Genomic DNA, 22,040 nt, shown 5'->3' with positions numbered 1-22,040 from the left:
GGTCGTTTCCCCAACACGAGTCGCAACAAGTTCTCTTTCCAGTGTTAAAATCTCAGCCAATCTCAAACAAAATAGTGAATACCCTTTGGAGGATTCAAATACCATGCTTGAAAACATACAACAATACACGCACACTATCAATCCAACATGATTGGAAGGTGCAACATAGACATGATTTAATGTTATTAACTCAGCCATTCAATTAACTGCAAATATAAAGACAGGAAAATCTTCAATAGCCTACCAGGAATTTCTTATATATACAGAAGCGCAAGCTTATCTCCCTAGCAAAAGATCCAAACATGGAAAGACAAAGTCTTGGATACTTGCCAACACTGTTTTATTTTAAGCTTTAAGAAATCACCGAGTTCTTTCATCAGGGATGAAGAAATCAAATCGGACGTCTACAGAACCAGAAGTTTCTCCAGTATCTTTGTATTCAATGTTTGTTATTGATCCAATTTCTTCTGTATCCTGATATTCTGGCCTCACCCGTCGTACAGGCACTGTAACAGAGTACACGGTCCCAAGATCAAGATCAGTAGTGACACTCAGCTGGACTTTATCCTGAGAGTCTATCTCCACAAATTCTGATAGAGCATGCACAATGTTGTTTACAATCTTCCGTTTTGCCTCATCACTAACTGCACATCTGTCAGAGAAAAGAATCATCTTCAACCGCTGTTTAGCAATCCTCGCATTTGAGCTCTTTCTTCGGGCTGGTGATGGGAATATTATCTTCCATGCCAGGTTTAAACGTTCAAAGAAGCTCAGGTTTATGGCATTTAGGAGAAAGCTTTCGGCCTCATCACTAATTGAAGTCGAAGATAGCTGATAATCTCTAGTAATCCCAGAAAATCGTCTAGAGTGATCATGCATTTTACATCTATCAAGCATGATACCAGGCCACTTGTGTGTGTTTGGGGTTGTTCCAGATCCTCGACCAGGGAAACCGATGAACTCTACCTGCATATTACAGCATCAAAGACTTGGCCACAATGAGACATTTTGGCATTACTTTCTCAAACATACTGCAATATGCATTCTGAATTAGCCGCCCTTCAAATTGAACATATACAATCAAATCAAATAACAAAGAGTGAACTGCTTACTAAGGTAGATTTTAAGCTCATTACGCCCAGGAGAATAACTACCTGGGGAGCATTTGGTTGACCCTCATCTATGGTCTTTCATTGGACATGTCATAATTTCTAGTGCTATTTAAATTAGCCAGACGTTATTCTTTGGAACATTATTCCATAGAATGAAAGCTGACATTTTTTGGAAAGATAAAGGCTCCACTCATAAGTCATAAAGACAAGGATAATATTCATATAGCGAAGTAAGTAACAATACAAGATGAAACCTTATACCATCTACCTATTTGAAACCCACTCCCCCTTCCCCCACCTCCAACACACACACCACCCCCCCCCCCCCCCCCCCCCCCCCCCCAACCCAATTGTATTCAGCGGATGAACAGGCCATCAAACTCGTGAACTTATTAAATTGTTATCCAACCACATACGGAAATTACCTCTTGGTAACTAGCCTACTTATCCAAATAATTTTTGGGAGATGATTAGACACAAATCCTAATTATCATAACCATGTAACTTTGCTTCAATAGCACATCCAACACACTTTAATTATCAGCCGTACTAATCTTAATAATTTCCTGAATATACTCATATTAGAAGGGGACATCGCCACCATACTGAAAATTCCAAGAAAACCATGAAAAGACAAAGACATTATACAATCAAGCCAATGTCTCCCAGACCGTGCTAATTAAATAGTCAACAACCTACCAACATATAATGAAACGTAGGAATAGCAAAGCTACACAAGTAGAAGCATGAATTAACAACATGAAATGAGCCAAAGAAGGCAAATGTATCAGTGACAAGCATTATGATTATTATCTGAAAAGTTAATTAGAGAAATTCAAAGCCCTGCACCAAGAAAGGGGGGAGTAGATGAGTCTACGTTAGGTGGATTATTTTCTGTAAATTTAACCACAGAACCCCACTAAACTCTGCTGACCAAGTAATTTTTGATGGAAGTATTGAAAAATAAATTTGACTCACCAGATGGCAGAATCACATCATAGAAATGGATGTTCGGTATGAAACAGCCACTCTTTGTGAAACCAGAAATTAAAACTATATATAACATATTACGCAACAAATTTACTATGCCTATTTCATTCTAGTTGGTGCTAGAAATATATAAACAAAAATGAGCCAAATACTTTATCCTAAGCAGATTTTCTGATGAGCACCTTTTTGGGTTTTCTTTGACAACATCCGAGTTCCTCTTTACCTTCCCTAAACATTGTACACCTTCCAAATACTATATAACCCTAATTCAGAATTTACATTAAGCAAACAAATAAATGAAAGAGAAATGCTCAATTTGAAGTAACTTCTACCACTAGGCTAATGTCCAATCCATAAAATTGGATGCACGTACAAGCAGAGCAATCGCATAAACACCAAACTATGTATGTTAAATATAAACCCAAATCGCCAAATGGAATCTAAAAAAATCTATTACCATAATTGCTGTACTGGTAAAGACTAGTAGGAACACATGCAAAGAAAGTCCTCCCATTTATCGGGATCCCAGGTTTTCCCATTTCTAGATTTCCCAGCTTTCCTCGATAAACAAGCGGATAAATGGGATTATAGGCATATATGAGACGAATTACACAATAACCATATGAAAGGAGACGCAAATGGAGACAAATGATAAATGCAAGCGGGTTGAGATATCGAAATGAGTAGTAAAAGAGTTGATGACCTTTGAATTTGAAGTAGGCAAAGAGCTTCGAAGAGGGTGCTTGTTGTAAGAGGCCAGTGTTGCAGAGACCCTGAGATCTCCCGATATCGCCATTTTCGACTCGCTTGCTCGCTCTCTCTTTAGTCTCGCTTCTGCAGCTGTTCACGCGGCCGTCTTCACTTGCAGTACACAGGAACGTTTAAACGACGTCGTTATGTTTGGCTGCGTTTTGATTGCCTCGTTTCTCGCCTGGAATTAACGGGCAGTAATTGAGTTCAAACTATGATAATTCAATTAGTGACATTTATAATTCTTGAAAATATTAGTATCTTTTATTATTTATTTTAATTTGAATTCAATTAGTTAAATAAAAATTAATTATAAAAAAGGAAAATAATTAAAAAATAAAAATAGTAAATTTGAAAAAAAAAATGCAAAGCGGGCTGCTTTTCTCAAAAATCATTTATTATATTTTAAACAAGTTAAATAAATTTTAAAATCTCAATAATATAATTTAAATCTTATTTGCCATTGAATTTCAAAGTCTGAAATTATTTTTTTTGAATAAAAGTATCATTTTAAATATTATTAAAAAAAATAATTTTAAAAAAATAATTTTATTATTTTAGTAAGTATATTTAGAAAAGTGATTTTCTCAACAATAATTTCAACAGAAATACCAAACAGCCCTTAGTTATTTAAATATGTTAAAAATTATTTTTTATTTTTTTATTTTTAAATTAAAGATAAATTAATCTCTAAAATTTGATTATATATTAATAAAATAATTTTTTATATCTAAATTTGATTTAATTTACCATGAGTTACAAGTTAAATAAGCAAAATATATTTAACCCTATTTTAAATTCGAAATACCTCTCTCGAGTTTTATTTTGTTAATAAAATGACCCTTCCATACAAATTTTATATTTAAATAATTATATTTTATATTTAATAATATATATATATATATATATATATATATATAGTGTTAAAGATATAATAAATATAATTTTTTTATTAACATGTCTCTTATACATTATGACCTAAATTATTAAGAATAATTATATTAAAATATTTGTATCGCACTGAAAGTAAATATATTTTATATTCATGTCTATAATTTATAGACCCATCACTTTTTAAATATATGTGAGTGTAGTAAAATATATTTAAAATTAAAAGTTTAAAATAATTTTATCATAATTTTTCCTGATTTATAGCAAAAATTTTATATATAAATATTATATTGATGAAAATTACACAATTTGATAATTTTTTTATTTATATAATTTTATAAAAAATTTCAAAATACTAATTTTTTTTTTAATTATCATTCTAAATTTAGTATAAATTACGAAAAATTATGATAAAATTATCTTAACTCTCCTAATTTTAAATATATTATCTCACACTTGCAAAACGGACCAGAATTATTTTCTGGCATTTCTATCAAACGTAGCCCGGATAACATGGAGTTTGGAACTGCAGCATACATCTTGCAGATGATTCAATGGAGGCGGCGACGGATCATCCTCGCTTCATTGGGTGCCATTTAATGTTAAGTTCTCTTTTATGGGTTAGATTAAACTAAGAATATTAAGCGGTGATCTCAGGTCTCAGATCTAAGGGGTTATAATTTTCATATTTTGAGAGTGTCATTTGAAAGCTGAGGCTGAGGCTAAGGCTAAAATTGAAAAAAAGGTGAGGCTAAGGCTAAGGCTAAGGCTAAAATTGAAAAAACAAGTAAAAATCAGGATTTATCGTAATGGCCAACACAATATAATGCAAATTCACCATCTTTGTCACTTGCTACATATCTCTCTCTCTCTTTATTTGTTCGCGTTTCTTTTCATTTTTCAGTTGTTTTATTTCATTTTTTTTTTAATTCTCTGGGTTTGGAGGTTAGTACTCCCCTTTGGATGGAGTTTAATTGGGTTCCATTGTGGCTACTAAGGTAGATTTGCTTTGGTTAAGCTTGATGGGTTGTTCCAAGGGCTCTTCCATGCCGGTTGGCATCTAAAGAGAGGAAATGTAGCCGATTGGGGTGTTGTTGTTGGTCTCCAACTTTGTTGGGCTATAAGAGACGGCCTTGGTTCCTAGCCCTCTGATTTGTCTACATCTCTTTCTCTCGTCCATCTAAGGAGCTTTTTTGTCTTTGAGTTTCCTTGGTGTGTGCTTGCTTGCATTTTTACAGTGTCCCCTTCTAATTGCCGTTCGTTGTTGGCAATGGTGGCAAAGTTCCTGTGACCTAGCTGCTAGATATGGTTCGACTCTTTAACCCGTTTTAGTACTATGACTTCTTGGTTAAAGAGCTTTAGTCCTTCTATTATTTGGGCTCGGGTTTGGAGTTGTGCAAGTTAAACTTGTATCTTATGGGCTAGTCACCTTGTATCCTTGGCTTATGTAATAAATATCTTTCTTTCTTAATTAAAAAAAAAAAAAGCACACCTGACGTGGCTCCTAAATGAATTGCATGCTCAAGCTCCACAACTTAAGTCGGTTCAAAAACAAAAGATAAAGCTCCACATTTTAAAGCCAGTACAGAGGCAACTAAAATTTGCATTTCGCAATGAGAAAAAGCATGATATTATGCTTAATCATAAGTATTCATATCATAAGAAATGAGTGAATTTTACACTAGCCTCCAACCTATGATGTTATGCTTAATCTGCCAAAATATTACTAGGATTTTTCATCATCAATGGAAGAAGGTATATATGTTTTAACTCAAAATTCATCTACTCTGACAGCAGCCTGTGGGACATCATATGCAATTCTAGGTCTGGACTTCTTGACACCGGCTGTAAACCACACCTTATCAGACTTGTAGCCCTCGACTGCCACACTTGTGACCTTAACCCATACAAGGACCTTCGTCTTCATTCCCTCTATACCTGTGAGCTTTCCTCTCATGAGGATTGCTTTTACTCGAGTTGCATACCTCAATACACAAGAGTCCTTGAAGCTGACCTCACATACAGAAGGCAAGTACACAATCAGCTTCGCCTTCGGCTCATCAAATTCATAACAGGTTATGTTCTGGGGAAAGAGGCCAGGTGGTAAGTTGTACTCTCGAAGCAGATCTGGCAAGCTCTTCAGTGGCTTTCCTACAGAAAGAACATACTATTAAAGTGAATCACCATCGAGTAACATAAAGAGCACAGGCACAAACATAAACACAACTTTATGATAAATATTTTATAATTACCTCAGAGCTTTTTAAATTATCTTTTTTATATAAGTATTTTTTTACTACATTCATAAATATTTTCTACCTTCAACCCTTGGACTGAATAAAAATTTCATGTATAGCGATCCTATATTTACTAAATATTCTATTTTTATAGAGACAACTTTTACTATACTCAATTTATTTTTTCCATCTCAACCTCTAAAAGATTTAGAGAACTTTTTGCAGTTAGATCTATATCTTTCTCATGAGAGTGGAAATAATATATGTGTATCATACTTATTTTGTAAACATAACTATTTAATTAAGTAAAGATTTATAAAAAAAATAAAAAATAAAAATTTTATTAAATTGCCAAAAATTATTTGAAGTTTTTAAATTGAAATGATGCATGTTATTGCTTATAATTTGGTAAAAGTTCAACAATTAGTACTAAAAATACAATATAATAAAATTTTCATTGCAATTTAGTCATTTACATTTTTGCAGTGCTCATCCCACCCCCCACATGTAATCCTGCTTCTGCCAATGCATATGCATGAAATATGGGATGGAAAAGGATGGTAAACACATTCGCTAGCTAAATATATATACACTAAAAAAAGAAACAGAAAACTTTTGCTTACACATAAAGGAAGTGAAGGCCTCTTATAACTGGATGCTAATGAAATAAAACAGCAAGCATGATATTCAAGTGTTCATTGATAAGTACATTCACTGAGGATTGAGGAAGATGTGTCATCAATAACCTTGTTTGATGAATGAATGATGGTTTAGTTAAAAGGGCAATAGGCAATACATAGACACCCAATTATGGTCCCATAAAGGGCCATGACATAATTATCTTATAAGATCTTTTGGGGAAGCACAATGAGCTCCCAGTTACAAATGATGCCATCCAAAACTCTCAAGTTATTCATCTTATGACATCTGGATTACAAATGGTGTCACATAGTCATCTCAAGGCACTGTAATATTATTTTGGATAAATGAATAAGCTATCTTCTACCCAATGTGAACACTCAAGGGAACTTGGACAGGGAAGCAAGTCTCAAAGACATTGAAGAGAGATTTACATCATATCAAGCTACAAAAAGGTGGTTCGCTTAACAATAACAGTGTCCATAATATTATTTTGGATAAATGAATATGTTATCTTCTATCCAATGTGAACACTCAAGGTAAAGTAGGCAGGGAAGCAAGTCTCAAAGACATTGAAGAGAGATTCAAGTCACGGCAAACTACAAAGAGGTGGTTTGCTTAACAATAATAGTGCATAAAAATACTTATGTTGGAGAATGGATCACTCAATGCCTCAAGTATGGTAGGTGCTTAATTGGAAGTTGCAGTGTTGCACAGTAAGTAACAAATATTCCTACCTTTCAGCTTGTTGAAAATCCATTTTGCCTTCTCTTCAACAGTATTTGAGAAAGTCTGCAATCACAAGAAACATTAAGAAAGCAATACAATTTACTTTACAGAGGAAAAGAATTTCTCATCGAAGTATACACACACACACACACACACACACACACACACACACACACACACAGAAAACTTCTTTTATTTGACAACTACTAATAAATGAAATTCTAAATCTCCTTCTCACTTGGTAATTTCAACTTCATTGATTTGTCAGAAAAGAAAATTCAAGTGGGTTTCTAGCTTATTCAAGTCACAAAAAAATATCCCAGCTGATTAGCAAGATTAATAATTTCCATTCCTCTCCTTTTCTTCCCCAGCAACTAATGTTAAACAGTGTTAAATCAAATTCAATAAGAATAATCCAAAACGAAAATAGAAAATGGGAAAAGGATATTGCGCAACATTTTCAAGCCCTGAGAAAAATTTGCCACAAAATAAGCCAAAAAGAAAACCAATTATGCGGTTTCACTTTCACACATTTTTGCATTTTAACTTCTTAAATTTAAATCATTTCAAAACCCCAACCCAAATCATTTCAAAACCCCACCTCCCAGTTTATTCCTTTACTAGGAAAACGCACAGATCCATAAAAGATTAGCTGAAAATAATGAGGCGGGTAGAGTCCAATCAATCCACATTACACAACCTAAGAACAAAATAACAAGAATAAACCAGTCATAAATCAACGATCAGACAGACCAGAATCCACAGGGTCAGGGGACAAGACAATATAACTCACAGTGATGTCTTCAGAAATGTTAGAGAGCTCTTCCTTGGCTTTCCTTGAGATCCAAGAGCTCCCAACTTTTAAGCTGCTTACTTTGGTAAGTGCCTTCTCCATTTCCTCGTTCTCTCGAAGCTACTGTTCTCCGCTACTCACTCACCCCCGAGCAAGTGCAGCAGTGCAGTGATGGCTCACTCAAAGCTGGCAGTCATATATAGATAGTAGAGACCAGAGTATAGCTGTATGCACCGAAAAAAAGCGGCTCACGGTTCTCCAGAAAGGAATTTCTAGAGTTCATGGAGGGTGTTTTTGTCATATAGCCGATTTCCTCATACGACTTCTTCGCGTCTATCTAGCATTGGGTTTAAAAGTTTAAAATTATTTTTTTAATAAAATTATTATTTAAAATATTATTAAAAAAATAATTTTAAAAAAATAATTTTATTATTTTAATATTTTTATAATTAAAATTTATTAAATTTAATTTTAAATTATTTTTTAATATTTTTTAATTAATATATTTAAAAAAATAAATTTTTTAATAATAATTTAATAATAATACTACACATGTCCTTAGATTAGCTAAGCTGGGCTGTGGCCGTGGCTGACTATTTCATACTCTTAAGGGGCTTTTTTTTTTTTTTTAATTTGATTTGGACTTTCATAATTTTAAAAATTATTTTAATATTATTAAATTAAAATGTTTAATTTCTTTTTTATTATATAAATAACTTATTATTAATTTATAGAAAATTTAAACTTCACTTTTGTTTCAAAAAAAAAAAAACCTTCACTTTTCTAAAATAGTATTTTTTTTTAAAGTAATTAATTTACAAAAATATATTGACTTAACGAAAAAATATTAATATTTCAAATATATATAAAATATTTTTGTAAAAAATAAATTTTCTGCCTTCCCAAACATGGCCTGGAGAATTACCATCATCATTCATCACTGTCTTATTTCACTTGTGGTGGTTTAGTCAGTCCCATTTTATAAAGTTCTATACAACTAATTAGTAATCCATTGATTCCATCCAATAAACATGCAACAATGGCACGACAGATTTTGGTTTAGAACTTGACGATGCTAAAAAGTATCGGTATGCATTTCCAAGAGGATATAAGGCTGGGAAAGCCATACCCTTAAAAGAGAAGTATGATAAAAATAGGAGTCTTTTATTGGAGCAAATGCTTCATGTGTACGCATCCATAACTGCTACTCAAATTCAAAGATCCAATCGAACATGGTGGGGCTGAAAGATCATGATTTTTCCAGCTCAAAAGTTGACAATAACAACCTTTTTCTTGAAAATTAGTATGGTAGTACCCCACCAAGGCCTAAATGATAACTAATTAATGATCTTTGCCTCCCCGCAATCGTTTGATAGGAAAAATTGTGTCAAAAAACAGCTTCACCAGTGCAATTACTAAGGCTCTGTTTGGATGGGTGAGAAAAGGGTAATTAATGGGATAGTAAGGGAGGGTAAGGAGGGAGTAGGGTAAGGATGGTTATAATAAAAAAAATCTCATGTTTGAAAAGAGGTGAATTAATGGAAAGGTAAGGAGAGGTAATGCTTATTCTTTATGTTTGGAAAGAGGTGAAAGAAGGGTAAATAATTATTAAAATTATAAAAATACCCTTTTCTATTAGATAAAATTTATTTTTTATTTTTTTTAATATGTAAATTAAGAGCTTTTATTTTTAGTTTAGTGGCTTATAATTTATAGTTTAGTGGATTGAATAAAGCATGAATTATTTAAAAAAAAATTGATAATTAGAACATAATAATTATAGCAAATTATTGAAAAAATAAATGATTTAATAATTAAAATTAAATAAAAAGATAAAACTAATCTTTTTTCTGTAAGAATTCAAAATTCACGAGAGAGAGCGAAGAGATTAGATACGGCCACAGAGAGAAGACATTTATTTATAGTGGTAAGTTAGGTTTATTTTTAATGGGTATAATTAGATTTTTAATAAAAAATTAAGGACAATAGAAAAATAAAAAATAAAATAATTTTCATCTCTCACGTCCCCCTGCTTACACCCCAATTTGGGGTGTAAGAAAAATTGAGATTTGAGGGGTAAGGGAGAGTAAACCTTACCCTTACCCTTCACTAGCTCACTCCCTTTCCTAACAGGAGTTATAATAATTACTTACCCCTCCTTATCCTTATTTACCCTTCCCTCACCCCATCCAAACAGAGAACATGGTAAATAGTGATACTCATTTATAATGGGCAATGAACTCTTCAAACTAAGCTCCTTAAAAGCACGAAAAAAGCGTATTCTACGTAAATCAAGCCTATTCAACTTGAACTTCCTCAGTAAGAAGCATGATCCAATTGCCATACAGGTTAACAAGTGAACTTGGCTTCACTTTATACATCGGCTCAGCTTCTTCTTCCAGTGGGATAATTGTTACGCCTTGGCCGAATGCTTTTGCTTTCATTTCTACTTTCTTCTTGACTGCTGCTTCCACAGATTCGTATGTCAGCATCTCCATGAGTTTTCTACCATCCACAAGAACTACAACACAAAAAGGATGACAACGAAGGTTTATCATCAAATCAGAAAATTATATAGCCCAGATCAAAAAGGTTGAACTGGGAAACAACTTGCTTTCAAATAGCAGCCTCATACTCAGCCAGGGATTCTAGGAATTTAGCCTCAGCCACAAATTTTCTGTAGTCGATTCTCCTTGACAGTGCCTGCAATAAGAATCAAAGGAGAGAAACAAATGCAAGGTTTTAGGGCTAACAAGTCTTGTTCAAAACAAGGGCAATAAAGAATATCTTGATACTCAATATTTGGATCATTGACAATTAATTCCATCGTAGCAAAGCAGCAGCTTAAGTACCTGGGCTGAAGAGGTTAGCTTAGCAAACCATACTCATAGTTCATGGCATAACAATCCATGCCAGCGTTCAGAGCAAAGACTTGGCCCTTAAAGAAATGCAATCAGCATATTTAATTGAATGGAATAGAAGGAATGGACAAGTCTCACTAGATCTAAACTAAAACTCCTTTATCTTTTAAAATAAATTTGCAACAAGGAGATAATCAGTAGATATCAATTTGATCACAAAAATAGTTTTGAACCAGCATTAAACAGCAGCAAGTGATAAAGAAGTATTAAATTTAAGCCAACTAATGTAACTACTCACCGAAATAGGTCAGAGGTGATATTAAGTTGAAAATTTGCAGATTACAGTACTCTCTTGAGATTTAATTCTTTCCAATAGCAAGCATATGCATGGGAATTTATTAACTTGCAGTTGTAAAATGTTTGCCATCAGATATAATTAAGTCTAATGGAATTTGTTCTAACTGTTTAGTTGGGATTGCTGCCTAAGATCCTCACCTGCTGGCACTGCAAGAATGGGAGCATTGGTTTGGCAAGTATTCTAGAATATATGGATGCTCATCTGGACTTTGGTACGGGCCCATCTAATTTGAATAGATAGATTGATCAGATGATTTTTAAAATTCATAATTGTGGCAGTCTGCCCAATATTTTTCCTAGTTACCTGAGCATGGAGCTTTTCAGTTTCTCTAACAATATATTCAACCATTGACCCATGACACCTTTCATGGAATGGAAAATGCATCAGGGTCATATGTGTCAGCATGATAGTCATACTGAGCCCTCAACAAAAGGCTAAATATTATGCTATCCACTTGTTGGATTAATGACTGCCTTATATTTTCTAGACTCAAGCTCTGGATCTCATCCACCCCACCCTTTGCATATCTACATGAAAAAGAAGCAAAATGCTATAAGATGGCCAAAAAACTCATGAAATCCATACATCTGAACATAAAAAGGGTTTCTGGGAAATTATGAACCAAGTGTGAAATGGGTCTAACATAAATTGCAATATCGGGTCTTGCAATAAAAGCATAAGCAATACACAATATCTTTGCCTTCATTGATGATGAATGAGAAGAGAGAAGAGAGCAACAGTAAAAGGCAGCACAAACGTAAGAAATGTAAAGGAGAAAAAAAGAGATACAAAAGTTGCATTTGTTACACAAAAGGAAGCTTAATAAATTGTTTCCAAAATAGAAAATGAGTCCTGAGCTTACATAAAATGCAGCAATTTGCCACCATTTCTATTTCATATTTCCAAGATCAAGGCTTTCCTGCATAAACATATTTTTATGTCTCAAACTAGAAATTTCACCGGCAACTTTTTTGTGCTTTCATGTATATAAGTAACCATCAACTAATTAGGAGACGAACATATTCAAGATTTTTGTGTATTCTTTCAAATGAATGACAAATGATACTTTTTACACGTTTGATATCTAGAAAAGATGTCCTAATTGTCAAACAGAACATTTGGCTATCCTGTTGTTTCCAATACTTCTTGAATATGCTTAGACAAGTACCAAACATATCACAATGTCATCATATTCATAGCCAACTTGTCCTGTGCATAAGAGAACAGTTTGTCTATAGATTTTAAGGAATGATTCATGAGACAACTTGACCCATAGATGAATTACAAATTCTTGTACAATTAAATTACCGTCATTTACAACTAAAAACATTTAATAACTGCACAAAAAAAGGATGAAAAAAATTGTTGACTTATAGATATATCCTTGCCATATTATATAATTTACAAATTCATAAACCACAGCTTCCTCAAAAAATTGTCTACTGCACAGTTAGTTCCAATTGTTTAGATGTTTATATCCATCCACTGCTAATAACACCGCCATGCAATGTACAGAGGAGAGTTCTGAAAATGAACACATTTGAAATCCATTTAGCATATCAAGAGAAAAATCAATGAAGAGAAATAAACAATGAAGACTTTCTCTCGTTAATATTCAAAATTGAAAAAGAAAAGTCACAACAATCACATAATTTCATACCATTTACACAGGGTCAATTACTTATTACCATTCAGAAACTGAATATATAATAAATTCGGGATGATCAATTGATCATGAACATGGAAGATACACATAGAGACTATAACAACAAAAGCATGTTAAAGCTCAACAGTAGAGAGGGGCAAGAAGCAGGAAAAAGGCAATAACAGCTGGCTCGAGAATTCGATTTGTGATGATGGTGGACCAAATGTGAAGCAGATTTTGAAGAATTTGCAGTCTGGTTCCTCAAATGGAAAAACATTATTCAAAAGATCTGCCTCCATTGATGATCGACACGGGCTCTGGAAGAGGGAAAGAGTTCAAGAAGCCCAGAGAAAGCAGAAGACTGACCAGAGTTTTTCCGTTCTCTGGCCGTCCGCCGTCCCACTCGGGCCCAACTAGAAACCTGGAAAATGGAAATAAAACGGGCTGAAATTGGGCTCCATTTGAAGCTGGCCCGATCCGCTTTTCGAGTAGGTACCACTTGCACACGATTGAAAGATGAAATTATTAAATATATTAAAATATTATATTACAAGTATAAATTTTTTATACTTGAATTGTCAAATCATATATTTTATTAACATAATTATTAAATATTTATTGAATTGTTAAATCATATATTTTATTAATATAATTAAATTCTTTAAATTAAAATAATTATTATTAAGTGATTTATTTTAATTTTTTTATATAAAATTATAATAATATAAAATTTTATACATCAAATTTATATTATGTGCCTATTCAATGAAAATTTTAATTTTTATTTAAAAAAATAAAAAAAAACTTGAACAGTGGTGCACATCCATTCAGCATTAACAAGAATATAAGTATTCTGGAAGGGGCCAAGCACTGAGGGAGTCTCCTACAATCACAATCATAGTTGTGGGCAATGCATAGAAAATTAAAGGTAAATCCCCGGAAAAATAATACAAAAGCCAATTGGACGGCAGAGACAGAGTCGCTTGTTAATGCTGAATGGATGTGCACCACTGTTCAAGTTTTTTTTTTATTTTTTTAAATAAAAATTAAAATTTTCATTGAATATAATATAAATTTGATGTATAAAATTTTATATTATTATAATTTTATATAAAAAAATTTAAAATAAATCACTTAATAATTATTATTTTAATTTAAAAAATATAATCATATTAATAAAACATATGATTTGACTATTCAATTAAAAGAATGATTTATTTAAAGTTAACTCATCATTGTTTAAATTTACGATCTTTTACAAGTCAAATTTTAAAATTATATTCAAGTTTTAATATAATAAAAGAAAAATTTATATTTTCTATTATTTTACTACTACGCAGATAACAAAGTAAAATATCTAAATAACTCTATAATAAAAAAGAAATAAGTTCTCACAATGAAAGAAATATTAAATACTAAAAAAATAAAAAAATATCAAATCCTCAACAAGATGAGATGCCAAATTCTTTTAAAAAGAGCAATAAAATTCAAATTTATACAAGAATAGATTGAGAATAAATATATATATCTATTTTAAAAGAATACCAATATAGAAATTATTAACAAAAAAAAAAGAAAGAAAAGTAATCACCAGAGAAAATACTCATCAAAGGAAGAAAAGGAGAAAGACGAGTAAAGAATTTAGAGAAATAAATGGCTAGGGTATTTGAAAATTTCCTTTAGTGAGAAATAATGAGCAAGCTTGTTGAAGTTTGAAATTGAACTAAAAAAAATAGAAAATTATATTGAATTATATTTATTTTATCTTTTTAATTTTATTTTATATTTTATTAAGAATCAAACCAATCGTTTTTTTTTTTCCTTTATCTTTTATCTCTTACTTTAAGAGTTACATATATTTCAGAGTCCTAGTTCTTATTTTATTTAATACTCTTACTTTAATAAAAGTAAGAAAATCTTGTTAATTGCATCAGAGTTACCATCTTAGATTATCACCATGGGCATCAGCCCTGCATGCCACATATTATTTTTTTTTTAAATTAATTTTTAGAGAAAAATTAAAATTTTTAATAATTACAAAATTTAATAATTATTTTAATAAGTATAAAAAATTTATACTTGTAATGTAATATTTTAATATATTTAATAATTTCATCTTTCAATCGTGTGCAAGTGGTACCTACTCGAAAAGCGGATCGGGCCAGCTTCAAATGGAGCCCAATTTCAGCCCGTTTTATTTCCATTTTCCAGGTTTCTAGTTGGGCCCGAGTGGGACGGCGGACGGCCAGAGAACGGAAAAACTCTGGCCAGTCTTCTGCTTTCTCTGGGCTTCTTGAACTCTTTCCCTCTTCCAGAGCCCGTGTCGATCATCAATGGAGGCAGATCTTTTGAATAATGTTTTTCCATTTGAGGAACCAGACTGCAAATTCTTCAAAATCTGCTTCACATTTGGTCCACCATCATCACAAATCGAATTCTTGAGCCAGCTGTTACTGCCTTTTATGAGACTCATTTAATAAAAATATAGGGACTAAATTATTAATAAAATAAAATTTTAAAGACAAAATTAAGAAAATAAAACCTTAAAAACTAAATTATGTTTAGATTAAAAATAAAGATAAAGGTATTTGTTCATTTTTTTTTAAAATTAACACTAATTTAATGGAATTCTAATAGTAGATACTAAATTATAGGTTTTGTTAAATTTTAATGACTAAATTACTTAAATTTAAAAATATATAAATTAAATTGTAAGTTTTATTAAATTTTAAAAACTAAATTATAATTTATCTTAACAACTAATTTAACTTTGGAAATAATACTCATATCTTATCCGAATAGGGTATTCATTATTTAAGTTTATTAATATAATTGAATTTAAAAGGACTTTGAGTAGCTCAAAATAAATTTTAATTATATTTAAAACAGGTTTGAGTATTGTGAAGCGCACGTTGGCCATCTTGGGTACCAATTCTTTTGTCCATACTTCTTGCTTAGTTTATTTTATTTTATTCTTTTTTTTTTTTTTCAGCAGAGAAGCCACGTTCAAAATTAGGACTTTTTTTTTTGGAAGGCTCAAAATTAAGACGATTACTAGACAGGGTCCTCGGTTTCATCTCGGAGTTCAAATCAACTGCGACACGCACTTAGTTGCGCTATGACCTCTGCTCAGTCAACGGCTCAACTGTACTGGACACCACAACCTATACTTTATCCATATATAATAAGAGGTGCCAACGTGTGAAAAGAAACATCACCGAAATCTATAAGACGAACAATAAGGAGGGAATCACCATTTACCCGTAGAATCCCGAATCAGGCCACTCCCACTCGCTAAACTAGCATTATTTTGAAAACTACCATCCTTATTGACCTTAATCTAGCCGTTTGGCAGAGCCTTCCAACCATGCAGCGACCTTCTGGCGAGGACTATAGATTAAAAAGGACTGGTAACATCAAAAAATTAATGACACTGAAGCTTGATAAACACTTTCCACAATATTATCCACAGAAGCACAACAATCCTCCGTAACATCTTGCGCCTCCATTTCCACGCAACGATTCAGGACTGCTGCCCTGAGAAATTCTAGTGAAGCCATTGATGAAATCTCCCACAGAAAAACTGTCGAAAGAGGAACATGAAATAAGAGTTGACCATAATGGTCTAACAAGAAGGCAGTCTCGTAGAGCATCAATAAAAGATTTAGGTGAGGAATTAGATTGTTGATATATGCTAGAATTACGCATATTACGATCCACCCGGGCACTATTAGTGAGCAAACAATATAAATTTGGTTTACTATAGGTAAAATGTTCAATTTAACCTTTGTATTTATTGAAAAAATTCAATTTAACTCATTCTCAACTTTTGTCAATTTAGTTCAAAAGTTTCATTTTAAACTCAATTTAATATAAGAATTAAAATTTATTGATAAAATTTCTTGATTTAAATAAAAATTAAAAAGTTCAATTTCTTGATTTGTGACTAAATTTTTTTATTTTTTAATTTAAGCTCAAAAATCAAGAATCTCAATTTCTTAATTTTCTTGATTTTTAAGATAAATTAAACTTAAGTTAAAATTTTTGAATTAAATTAGACAAAAGATTAAAAATAGACTAAATTAAACTTTACTAATAAGTACAGGAGTATAATTGAGCTTTAAACCATTTACTATATAGTATTATATTACACACATAATATAATATAATATAAATTTGATTTTATGTGATTTAATTTCTAGTTTTTATGGTATATTAGTTTTTTTTTTTAATTTTAGTTCTATTGGCTTCAACTCTGGAATATATATATATATATATATATATATATATATATATATATATATATATATATATATATATTAACTTTATTTATGATATAATAATAATTTTTTATTAAAATAGTAAAAAAAAATTAAAAATTAAATTATAAGCATGCTCTACTAGTGTCATAAATATGCCATAAAATATGATAGATTGAAAGGCATGCATGTTTGTGATACATCAGAACTTCTTAAGGGAAAAAAGAGCAGCAAAACGATACACTCTTCAAATAGTAATTCCCATAGCAACATATATAGGGTACGCATTTGCATGCAATAATAATTACATCTCTAAACTATAATGCCAATTAATTAAACTTGATGATATATAATATTTCCTAATAATGAATCTTTGACTCCAAAACAAGGTAAACCCACATTATTTTGGATGTTTCTTGCAGAGGTAGGTAGAAGCGCGTTCTAGGACGATGTCCACAGATGCACGGCCCTGGGTGTAGGGTCACTTGCGCAATTTGCTGGTGTTCCCATCCAATATATACCCTATTTCTCTCATAGCAGTGGACAAAAAAGCAATGCGAATCCGCAGAAAAATAATTAATAATATTCCATAAGGAGTTCATAGTATCACATATATGACAAAGACTTAATATTCTTCACGTGATCATACAGGCTCATGCAATCCCCATTTATAACAATACAAAAGTTACTGGCAGCTATTGCTTCCCGACTCATCATCCATGTATGAGTTTAATTTAGCGGAAGACCCCAGGCTACCATTGCTTGCTTCCTCCCTTTCTCTTGAATATAGATGCCTATATATACTTCACTTCTCTTGCACATCACCACCAAAACAAAATCTTATATATTGTAGTTTCTAGGCTAATTTTAATCCTTTACGATCACTATTAATTGTTTGCTGCCATCCACTTCCATAATGGAGAGATACACAATGTTAATATGCCTCTTGGTTGCCATGCTTGCAACTTTGGTGCAAGGCCAAGGCACTCGTGTTGGATTCTATTCTCGTACTTGTCCTAGAGCTGAATCCATTGTAAGATCAACAGTTGCAACACATTTTAAATCTAACCCTGCAATTGCTCCTGGTTTGCTGAGGATGCATTTCCATGATTGCTTTGTCCGGGGATGCGATGCTTCTATCCTTATTGAAGGCTCCAATACTGAGAAAACTGCCCCACGAAATCTTGGGTTGAAAGGCTATGAAGTTATTGACGATGCCAAGACTCAGCTTGAAGCTGCATGTCCAGGAATTGTTTCTTGCGCTGATATTCTTGCACTTGCAGCCCGTGAATCTGTTGTTCTGGTAATTATCACACTTAATGACGTGATAATTAAGTAAATTACTTCAAACTATTGCTAAACGTTAGCTTCTTTAAATTTCATGCAGACTAGTGGAAGAAGTTGGCAGGTGCCTACTGGACGTAGAGACGGTCGGGTGTCATCGGCATCTGACACTGATAATTTGCCCGGCTTCGCGGACCCCATTGATGAACAAAAGCAAAAGTTCGCTGCTAAAGGTCTTAATGCACAGGATCTTGTCACACTAGTTGGTAAGTATAAAAACCCAATCTAAATTATATATTTTCATTAGTCTTAAAACATAAAATTCAATGATAATTAAATTCCATATCCATGGTTTTTGTTGATATAGGAGGGCACACAATAGGGACTACAGAGTGTCAGTTCTTTGATTACAGATTGTACAATACAACTGGGAATAATGGATCTGATCCTACCATCAGCGCTTCATTCCTACCCCAGCTACAAGCACTGTGTCCACAGAACGGTGATAGGACAAAGCGAGTTGCATTGGATACAAATAGTGCAAACAAGTTCGATGCATCTTTCTTCAGAAACCTGAGAAAGGGGCGAGGAATTCTTGAGTCTGATCAGAAATTATGGACTGATACTTCCACCAGAACCTTTGTCCAACGTTTCTTGGGTGTTAGAGGCTTGGCTGCGTTGAACTTCAATGTTGAGTTTGGAAAGTCAATGGTGAAGATGAGTAACATTGAAGTGAAGACGGGCTCTGATGGTGAAATTAGGAAAATATGTTCTGCAATAAATTGATGATGATATGATTTTGTAGTAGTACTGTTTTAATTTGTCACCCAAGAAAAAGAAAAGGTGATTTTGTATTGTAATTGGAATGTTTAGCTTTAGCTGATAATTAAGTAATAATTAAAATTCCAAGCAAATCACTTCATATCCTTCTAAATTTTCCATTTATTTTTTCATCACATTCTTTTTGGATTGAAATCCTCTCTGATTAATACAAATTAAAGGGGCAATAAAACCTATTATGATTTAAACACAATATCGTTATAAACTTAAAGACGACTTTAATATTATTAAACTAATTGAAATTCGTTATTAAAGCTGATGAAATTTTATGATTAATTTTTTTAATAAAATTTCAACTGCTTCATGATATCATAAATTTTTCAAATTGTATAAATATAATAAATTGTATATCCATTAATTAATATGAAAGAAACATTATAAGCAATTTCTTAATTTTGGATAAAGACTCAGTTAATTACAGTTTTTCTTCTTTTATAATTAAATTAAACAAAAAAGGAATTAGGCAACTAGCCCTTAAAATTATAAATTTTTAATTACTGTGGAAAAAATAAGATATAAAAATGTATAAATTAGATATATAGACAGATAATAAGCTATTTTAAGCCAGATGATCAACTCCATAACAAATAAAACAGCTGTAATAACAAGTAGAGCGTGCATCCAAAAGCCAAAAAGACGAGAGTTTTCTTATTTATTAATAATTTTTCCTGGAAAAGTGAGCATCTCACAGTGAGATTCTCACCTAATCTCTGAAACGCAATGCATATTAATATTAATGGCGGTCAGACTCAACTTTATTTGGTCAGAAAGACAAGCGACTCTGTCTCTGCTGTCCAATTGGCTTTTGTATTATTTTTCCGGGGATTTACCTTTAATTTTCTATGCATTGCCCACAACTATGATTGCGATTGTAGGAGACTCCCCCAGTGCTTGGCCCCTTTCAGAATGCTTATATTCTTGTTAATGCTGAATGGATGTGCACCACTGTTCAAGTTTTTTTTTTTATTTTTTTAAATAAAAATTAAAATTTTCATTGAATAGGCACATAATATAAATTTGATGGTATAAAATTTTATATTATTATAATTTCACATAAAAAAAAATTAAAATAAATCGCTTAATAATAATTATTTTAATTTAAAGAATTTAATTATGTTAATAAAATATATGATTTGACAATTTAATGAATATTTAATAATTTATACTTATAATAAAATATATGATTTGCAATTCAAGTATAAAAAATTTATATTTGTAATATAATATTTTAATATATTTTAATAATATAATATTTAAAATTTTAAAAATTAAAAAAATTAAAAAATTAAAATTCTTAATTTTTGAACTTAAATTAAAAAATAAAAAAATTTAGTCACAAATCAAAAAATTGAACTTTTCAATTTTTTGAAACTTTTTGAACGAAGTGCGGCTCGCAGTTGAAACCGAGGACCCTGTCTGGTAATCGTCTTAATTTTGAGCCTTCCAAAAAAAAAAAGTCCTAATTTTGAACGTGGCTTCTCTGCTGAACAAAAAAAAAAGAAAAAGAATAAAATAAAATAAACTAAGCAAGAAGTATGGACAAAAGAATTGGTACCCAAGATAGACCAACGTGCGCTTCACAATACGCAAACCTGTTTTAAATATAATTAAAATTTATTTTGAGCTACTCAAAGTCCTTTTAAATTCAATTATATAAATAAACTTAAATAATAAATACCCTATTCGGATAAGATATGAGTATTATTTCCAAAGTTAAATTAGTTGTTAAGATAAATTATAATTTAGTTTTTAAAATTTAATAAAACTTACAATTTAGTTTATATATTTTTAAATTTAAGTAATTTAATCATTAAAATTTAATAAAACTTATAATTTAGTATCTACTATTAGAATTCCATTAAATTAGTGTTAATTTTAGAAAAAAATGAACAAACACCCTTATCTTTATTTTTAATCTAAACATAATTTAGTTTTTAAGGTTTTATTTTCTTAATTTTGTCTTTGAAATTTCATTTTATTAATAATTTAGTCCCTATATTTTTATAATGTGAGTCTCATAAAATAAACAATTTTAAATTTAAATTATTATCCTTAAAAAATTTGATTAATTACAAAATCATTCATATATTTTACAAATTGATCCTTACATATTATAACTATTTTTGTCAAATTCCATTTATGTCATTATTATTTTAATAATATATAAATAATATTTTTATATAAATAATTATATTATTTGTTATATATAAAACAAAAAAAAATAAATATGGACAAAAATTGTTATTAAAATTAATCTTCTAGTGCTATTTTTTTTTATAAAACAAAATTATTTTCAAATTAAAAATAGAGTTAAAAATATTTTTATATTTTTATTAAATTTAATAAAAAAATTAATTGTAATTCTAACGGTAGGTACTAGCTTGTTGGTTTATTAAAATATTAACGACTAAATTGTTTGGTTTTAAAACTAGAGGGGGCTGTTTTTATTTTTCTATTTTTGGACTTTCTTTCTCTATTTTCTTAGTTACTCTTGTATCCTGTTTTGCTTCCTTAGATATTTTCTTAATAAAATAATCTCTTTGATTGAAAAAAAAAACTAGATTTTACAAATTAAATTACCAATAAAATAAAATCTCAAGCACTAGATTGTTTTCATATTGAAAATAGAATTTAAGAGCATTTTGATCATTT

The 22,040-nt window shown here is 31.1% G+C and overlaps 3 protein-coding genes and 1 long non-coding RNA gene across 7 annotated transcripts; 1 reads left to right on the top strand and 3 right to left on the bottom strand.

Annotated features, from left to right (window-relative positions):
- Positions 1 to 72: 72 nt before the first annotated feature.
- Positions 73 to 3,081, bottom strand: LOC110668346 (cell division topological specificity factor homolog, chloroplastic). 2 transcript variants are annotated; one of them, XM_058137326.1, is made up of 2 exons: positions 2,806 to 3,081; positions 73 to 966 (listed from the first exon to the last, which is right to left on the bottom strand). In XM_058137326.1, the coding sequence occupies exons 1-2, from the start codon at positions 2,896 to 2,898 to the stop codon at positions 361 to 363; spliced, it is 699 nt and encodes a 232-aa protein (XP_057993309.1). In that variant the 5' UTR covers positions 2,899 to 3,081; the 3' UTR covers positions 73 to 360. The 2 variants fall into 2 exon arrangements, with proteins under 2 accessions (XP_057993309.1, XP_021685231.2); XM_021829539.2 differs by having other exon boundaries at positions 2,560 to 2,908.
- A 2,233-nt stretch (positions 3,082 to 5,314) lies between these two features.
- LOC110668324 (uncharacterized protein At5g01610) lies at positions 5,315 to 8,379 on the bottom strand. The gene is made up of 3 exons (XM_021829518.2): positions 8,142 to 8,379; positions 7,357 to 7,411; positions 5,315 to 5,894 (listed from the first exon to the last, which is right to left on the bottom strand). The coding sequence occupies exons 1-3, from the start codon at positions 8,241 to 8,243 to the stop codon at positions 5,515 to 5,517; spliced, it is 537 nt and encodes a 178-aa protein (XP_021685210.2). The 5' UTR covers positions 8,244 to 8,379; the 3' UTR covers positions 5,315 to 5,514.
- A 1,995-nt stretch (positions 8,380 to 10,374) lies between these two features.
- On the bottom strand, positions 10,375 to 13,484 carry LOC110668327 (uncharacterized). 3 transcript variants are annotated; one of them, XR_009144415.1, is made up of 4 exons: positions 12,223 to 13,484; positions 10,994 to 11,887; positions 10,777 to 10,844; positions 10,375 to 10,662 (listed from the first exon to the last, which is right to left on the bottom strand). It is a non-coding gene; the product is annotated as an uncharacterized LOC110668327 (long non-coding RNA). The 3 variants fall into 3 exon arrangements; XR_002497504.2 differs by having other exon boundaries at positions 10,994 to 11,079; positions 11,498 to 13,481; XR_002497502.2 differs by having other exon boundaries at positions 10,994 to 13,467.
- Positions 13,485 to 17,427: 3,943 nt separating this feature from the next.
- Positions 17,428 to 19,462, top strand: LOC110668351 (cationic peroxidase 2-like). Its single transcript, XM_021829545.2, has 3 exons — positions 17,428 to 18,567; positions 18,652 to 18,814; positions 18,916 to 19,462. The coding sequence occupies exons 1-3, from the start codon at positions 18,181 to 18,183 to the stop codon at positions 19,332 to 19,334; spliced, it is 969 nt and encodes a 322-aa protein (XP_021685237.2). The 5' UTR covers positions 17,428 to 18,180; the 3' UTR covers positions 19,335 to 19,462.
- The last annotated feature ends 2,578 nt before the right edge of the window (positions 19,463 to 22,040 follow it).

Source organism: Hevea brasiliensis, chromosome 2, assembly GCF_030052815.1.
Source record: "Hevea brasiliensis isolate MT/VB/25A 57/8 chromosome 2, ASM3005281v1, whole genome shotgun sequence".
Taxonomy (NCBI): Eukaryota; Viridiplantae; Streptophyta; class Magnoliopsida; order Malpighiales; family Euphorbiaceae; genus Hevea; species Hevea brasiliensis.
This window is presented reverse-complemented; position numbering and strand designations above follow the sequence as displayed.

Coding starts and splice junctions, on each gene's coding strand:
- LOC110668346 (XM_058137326.1), bottom strand. CDS start 2,898: ATGGCGATATCGGGAGATCTCAGGGTCTCTGCAACACTGGCCTCTTAC. Junction 967..2,805: donor TGCCTACTTCAAATTCAAAG/GTCATCAACTCT, acceptor TGTAATATGCAG/GTAGAGTTCATCGGTTTCCC.
- LOC110668324 (XM_021829518.2), bottom strand. CDS start 8,243: ATGGAGAAGGCACTTACCAAAGTAAGCAGCTTAAAAGTTGGGAGCTCT. Junction 7,412..8,141: donor ACATTTCTGAAGACATCACT/GTGAGTTATATT, acceptor TTGTGATTGCAG/ACTTTCTCAAATACTGTTGA. Junction 5,895..7,356: donor GATTTTCAACAAGCTGAAAG/GTAGGAATATTT, acceptor TTCTTTCTGTAG/GAAAGCCACTGAAGAGCTTG.
- LOC110668351 (XM_021829545.2), top strand. CDS start 18,181: ATGGAGAGATACACAATGTTAATATGCCTCTTGGTTGCCATGCTTGCA. Junction 18,568..18,651: donor CCCGTGAATCTGTTGTTCTG/GTAATTATCACA, acceptor AATTTCATGCAG/ACTAGTGGAAGAAGTTGGCA. Junction 18,815..18,915: donor GGATCTTGTCACACTAGTTG/GTAAGTATAAAA, acceptor TTGTTGATATAG/GAGGGCACACAATAGGGACT.